The sequence below is a fragment of the Mus pahari genome, chromosome 5 (genome assembly GCF_900095145.1).
Source record: "Mus pahari chromosome 5, PAHARI_EIJ_v1.1, whole genome shotgun sequence".
In the NCBI taxonomy this organism is placed as follows: Eukaryota; Metazoa; Chordata; class Mammalia; order Rodentia; family Muridae; genus Mus; species Mus pahari.
The window spans coordinates 106,504,282-106,510,590 of NC_034594.1; the positions used below are offsets into that span (position 1 = coordinate 106,504,282).

General features: G+C 47.1%; 1 protein-coding gene across 2 annotated transcripts in view; it reads left to right on the top strand.

Moving 5' to 3' along the window:
- Positions 1–2,353, top strand: part of Lemd1 (LEM domain containing 1) — a 30,078-nt gene extending 27,725 nt beyond the window's left edge. The window contains exons 4-5 of one of the 2 annotated variants that reach the window (XM_021199236.1): positions 834–910; positions 2,119–2,353. In XM_021199236.1, coding sequence (XP_021054895.1) covers positions 834–910; positions 2,119–2,353 — 312 coding nt within the window. The remainder of the gene's footprint in view (positions 1–833; positions 911–2,118) is intronic. The other variant, XM_021199237.1, reaches the window with a different exon arrangement.
- Positions 2,354–6,309: the final 3,956 nt, after the last annotated feature.

Below are 6,309 nucleotides of genomic sequence, written 5' to 3' on the forward strand. Positions count from 1 at the left end.
TCACTTGGTAGACCAGGCTGGCCTCGAACTCAGAAATCCGCCTGCCTCTGCCTCCCGAGTGCTGGGATTAAAGGCCTGCGCCACCAGGCCTGGCGACAACACACTTTTTAAAAGTGGAAGATAAAGAAGAGAATCTCCAAGCCACAAAATAGTAAAAAGAGACAGAACATGGCCTTAATGCTTAGTAACAGTAACTGTTTCGCCATGTGACCTTAGACACCTGTCTTACTCAGGGTTTCTATTCCTACACAAACACCATGACCAAGAAGCAAGTTGGGGAGGAAAGGGTTTATTCAGCTTACACTTCCATACTGCTGTTCATCACCAAGGAAGTCAGGCAGGTCAGGAAGCAGGAGCTGATGCAGAAGCCATGGAGGGATGTTCTTTACTGGCTTGCTTCCCCTGGCTTGCTCAGTTTGCTTTCTTATAGAACCCAAGACTACCAGCCCAGGGATGGCACCACCCACAAGGGGACTTCCCCCCACTTGATCACTAATTGAGAAAATGCCTTACAGCTGGATCTTGTGGAGGCATTTCCCCAACTGAAGCTCCTTTCTCTGTGATAACTCCAGCTGTGTCAAGTTGACACAAACCTAGCCAGTACAACACCCTAGTGTCTATTGTCCCCCTGTGAGTCACTGAAGTAAAATCACTTCATGATACTGGGTGCTTCTTCTGACCACTGAGGAAAGACAAATTCAGCGACTATTACACTACCTGGTGTGCCTAAAACTTGGGCTAGTTTTCGTATCGATTTTTTTTCTAGTGTAACAACTAAATTACAAGACAATACAAATAAATTCTTGTTGGCATTTTCTTTCTGCTTATGTCAGAGACTTGAGGCTTCTACTAGCAAAAGAAGAATCTTAGACATCTACTACCTGAGCCAGAAGCCCACAAAGAAAGTCAGGTAAAATCTGGTATTTCTGTGTCCTAGGGCCTTGGACATGCTAGCCAAGAGCTCTGCCCTGAAACCCGTTCCCAGCCTCAAGTAAAGTCTTATGTTGCATAAAAAGACATAGATATTTATTGGGGGTAAAATTCATTATTCAGATGTCTGTGAAGAGCTTAACCTGGGGAGAACCTGCTGGAAAGAAGACAGGCTTGTAATACCAAATAACATCAAAGCCAAAGTCTATATCTTATATTTTTCATATTTGGAGATAAACAAACAAACAAACAAACAAACAAAAACAAACAAACAGGGGTTGGAAGGGGAAGGTATTAAGGGGATGTGAAAAGTCTCCAGGGATGCAGACCAGAACCCAAATCCTCATTCCGAGTCATCTGGAAAGAGTTTGTGTTTTGGAGGCTGGATAAGAGTTCATATTTTAAAAGGGCCATAGCTCTGATAAAAGCTAGATGACAGGTGATTTCATTACTCACATGTGGGGTCTAAGGTGTAAGTCACAGGTAGAGCATGAGGCCCTAGGTTCAATTTCCAAATACCAACCTGTGACTCAACCAAACAACAACCCCTAATGTCCTAGAAAATTCCATAACTCCTGTTTTTTTTTTTTGGGGGGGGGTTGCTTAAAACGGGGTCACATGTAACCCAGGATGCCTTGAACTTACTCTTTAGCTAAGGATGGCTTTGAACTTCTGATCCTTTTGCCTTCCCTGGCTGAGGTTTCTAACTTCTGAAGAAACTCCAGCTGGTCTTGCAGGATTAGAGAAACAGGAGCATAAGATCAAAGGTCACAGGGACGACTCAGCAGATACCGAGTGCTAATCCTTCTCCTAGTCTTTTAAATGTCAGTCTTAAGGAGGATGGAAAAGCACTTCCGAGACCACCCAGGAAGGCCGTGCTGAGCCTGTGCAGACAGAAAGACAGGGTCTGTTATGACTCCTCCCTCTCCCTTGTACAAGTTTCCACTGGGGACCCAGAGACCTTAAGTTTCTGGAGCCAGACTTTGCCAGCACTGAGTGTTTCAAAGGCAGGTAACAGTGGTCGGAAATACTCCAGCAGCACTGAGACCCCTCCCACGTCCTGGCATAGCTATGGACACTAACATGTTTTCAGTGGACCTAGGACCTTCGCATTCCATACATTCACCCTCAGAGATGATCAGGAAACAGCTGACTACAATCCTAAGAGCCTCTGACACGTTTCCACAGGTATGCTGCAAGACCAAGTCCAAGGATTAAGTGTAGCTGTGTCTCTGAAGAAGACTACTCTCGATGCAACAAGAGATCCAAGAGCAAGTCCCCATGCCAGAACCCAGAGGACAGCTTCCTATACCAGAGCTCCGAGAACGGCGTCCCATGGAGCTTGAAGCTGGCCGTCCTTGGGATTTTCTTTATTGTGGTGTTTGTCTACATAATTGTGGAAAAGAAGCCACTCTTGGGTTAAACCCTTCAGGAACAAAGCAGCGTCTGCAGTGTCCCGACCTTTAACAGGGACCATAGAGCTGTGCAGAAGATCCGCGGCTACAGCTGGGCAACCTCTCCCCGCCCCATACTGGCTCTCCTGGCTGTTTCTGGGTTCAGCCAGGTGGAGGAGCAAGGGCAGAACCAGGCAGCATGGTGGTGCATGATGGTCTGTAAGCCAAGTAAGCCATCATTAAAGGTGCTAATACAGCAGAGCGCTCTTCTGTAAGGGAAACTGCCTGAGCCTCCCAACCCCCCGCCCTCCGGTTTCCTCCTCCCTGCTCTCTTCCCCAGCTGAAAAGGCTTCACATTCTTATGACCGAGGCTACTTGCATACTACAGAAACAAGGAGAAAATTATGTTCTTAATAAAATATGTCTAAGTGTCCCGATAGTGGTGACATTTGCAGTTTGGCACGCTGACGACAGTGACCTTGGTACAGCGTAAATCTGCCTCCGCAGCAGCAATCCCTCAGACTCAGATGGGTCCTTCTCCAGTCATCGAACCTAACTTTTTTTTTTTTTTTTAAAGATTTATTATTATATGTAAGTACACCGTAGCTGTCTTCAGACACTCCAGAAGAGGGCATCAGTTTTTGTTACGGACGGTTGTGAGCCACCATATGGTTGCTGGGATTTGAACTCAGGACCTTTGGAAGAGCAGTCAGTGCTCTTAACCACTGAGCCATCTCACCAGCCCATGGAACCTAACTTTATCTCTGGCTCTGATCTTTCTGTTTCCTGGTGGCAGCTGGTGACTTTTCCTGAGAACGTGTGCATAAATGTCTCCCCCAGACAGGACACAGTGGACAGACCTTGAAAACAAAACCTAGGAATCCAGTCTAGGTTAGTGAATCTGGCTCCTTGTGATTATTTATAGGAGCCCGAGTTATGAGTCCTTTCCCCAGCACGGGTGAGAACTCGTGGTGAAAAGTGGCTTTCAGAGTTCCCAAACGGCGTACAGGCAGCTCCTCCAGAGAGTCTCTTCTCTCTGGAAGTTGCTTACAGTTCTGTGAACTCAGAGAGGGGCCTCACGAGCCTTGCAGAATTCCTGTGAATTATTGAAAATGCCTTGTGGGCTTTATCATCCTTCCTCCCATCTCTCCAGGAGGGAATGTCTCAATCTTGACCAGGAATCATTTGACCCTCAAAATCTACAAGAACCCTGCAAAGGACAGAGGTGAGTCACGTGATGCTGGAGAAGGAGGACCAGCCAGAGATCACACTTAGGCACTGTTGGGGCGCAGCCACCATGGGAAAGGCTGCCTCAGCCATTAACAGTAGAGGCTGGCTGGGGCTGGGGGTCAGAGGTTGAGCCCTACCAGCAAGTGTGAGATCTGGATTCCAGTCAGGCTCAGAGGAGGAAGTGGTCCTATAGCAATTTTTATGGCATCTAAAACAAGCTCTATACAAAGGTACAATACTGGGCGCTAGTCTAAGCAGGAGGATTGCCCCTTAGAGATGAAGGCGTAACTAAGACATTAACACCCAGATTATCCTAGAAAGCACTTAGCTGGAGTTTTCTTTAAACTTACTTTATACATAAGTGTCTGCCTGAATGCATACATTCGTACGGGACATAAGTGTGTGCCTGAATGCATACATGTGTACCGTGTGATGCCTAGGTGTCAGTGGGAGGGCATCAGATCTCCTACACTGGTGTGACAGACGATTGTGAGCCACTGTGTGTCCACTGGAAACCAAGCCTGGGTCCTTTACAAGAGCAACAAGCGCTCTTAACTCCTAAGTCATCTCTCCAGCTCCAACATGCTATTTCTTATGGTAATCAAAAAGGGCAGACCTGTGCTATATTAGCATAATGTCATACTAGGAGAGAAATAAACACAGCATGATTTAAAGATTTCTACAAACACCATGTATTAATTTGCTGGTGAGAAAAATATAACTTAAAAACTATATTAACTCTCTCTCTCTCTCTCTCTCTCTCTCTCTCTCTCTCTCTCTCTCTCTCTCTNTGTGTGTGTGTGTGTGTGTGTGTGTGTGTAGGGGGTGGTACTTGGGAAGCTGAAGCAGGAGATCTCAGGAGCTCAGGAGTTCTAGGCTAGCCTGGGCTACATAGTGAAATGCTGCCCCTGTCTTAGTTTACTTTCTGTGATGAAACACTAAACGAAATCGTCTTGGGGAGGAAAGGGTTAATTTGGTGTACATGTTTCTCCTTCCTGATCCATTACTGAGGAAAGTCAGGGCAGGAACTGAAGCAGAGACCATGGAGGAGTGCTGCACATTGGCTTGCTTGCTATGGCTTGCCCAGTCTGCTTTGTTATTTAACCTAGGGCCATCTGTGTAGGGGTGGCTCTGCCCACACTGTTCTGAGCCCTTCCACATCAGTCATTAACCAAGAAAATGTCCCATAGGCCAATCTGATGGCAGCAGTTCCTCAACAGAGGTTCCCGCTTCACAGGGGATTCTAGTTTGTGTCAAGTTAACAAAAAACTAACCAGCATACAACCCACAAAAAAAAAAAATTATCACATACTGTGTGTATTGTGAGGAACACACACTTCTACTAAGGCTTGCCTACACAAACAGTTTTGTTCTTATCATGAAAAGTCGAGGGCTTAAAATGTGTTATATTATCTAAAACAAGTAAAATAGAATCGGATTCAGGTGAACCAACTGTAGAAAACACTGTTCTCGTCCCCTTTGCTCTGCTTAGAGAGAGATCTTGGGTAGATGGGGAGAAAGCTGCTCACATGCTGACCCCTAGAAGCTGTGTCTCCTCCAGCAGCGGCTGGTGTGCCAGCCTCAAGTATCAGGTCCCTTGGTACTGGGCCAAAGCCAGCGTTGTCTCTTCTACATTTTTTTTGCCACTTCTCTTCCACTCCTCTCTTTCTTTTCTTGGTCACTGTTGAGCCTTCGACTGCTTCTTTAGTGGCCCATGCCTGCCAGCAGTATGGAGAACTGAGGGTACTTGCCTTTGTCAGGATAGCTGGGCTTCGGGTATAGCTAGGATCACTCAGACATAGACATTGATTCTTCCCAGAGGTAGGATGACTTTGAGAGGATGGGCTCTCTGAATGGATCAGCAGGACATCCTGGGTCCCATGGCCATACCAGCACTGCTAGATGGGTCCTAGGCTTCTGCAGGCAAGCACCTCTTTAGCTGTCACGTGGTCCTGTCAAGGCCTCCCCCAACCCTTCTTCCACAGTTAAGTGGGCATTTCTGGCTCTGAAGCCAGGGCCCAGAGTTTCAGAACCAGGATCTCATGGTAAGCAGGTTGTTTCTAAGCCTACTGGTCAGTATCAGAAACAGAGCTAGCCACCATGACTGCTTTAAGGCAGCCAGACTTTGTCAAGCTGTCCAGCAGCTGTACCTGGAAGTCTGGAATTCAGGGGCAGTGCTAGGTGACATTGACTCACACAGCACCAGGCAACATCTGAGTCCCCTGCTGGACCTTCAGCTTCTAAGCCACTGAATGGTGTTTATGATGTCCAGAATGTCAGGCTGGCAAATGCTTTGGGATCAAGCCACTGTCCCAGGGTGGGTGTAGCTGGTGCTTCTTAGTGTCACATTGGATCCTCACTGCTACTGTGCCCTGCTGCTGCTTCATGTCCAGTGTGGCCTGCACTTCTGAAAGTGGGCAGGGAGAGACCACTTGGGGTTAGTCTCTGTTTCATCTCCACTGCAATACCAGGTGTGATGTAAGACTTACTCAGGGGACTGGTGACAGACCGATGCAACGATGACAAAACCCAACTTGGCGAAACATTATGTTTGTTGGGGTTATTTACAGGAAAAGGGTGACTCAAAGACAGCTGCACCATTGACAAGCTCACCCCATTATGAGAGACAGCTCCTGAACAACTCCAGCATCTGAAGGACATCACAGCTTGGTGAGTTGTGATCTTCCAGCCAGGTCCTCCTCCTCTTTCTACCTATGATGGTCCTCCTCCTACTTCTGCTCCTTCTTCCTCCTCC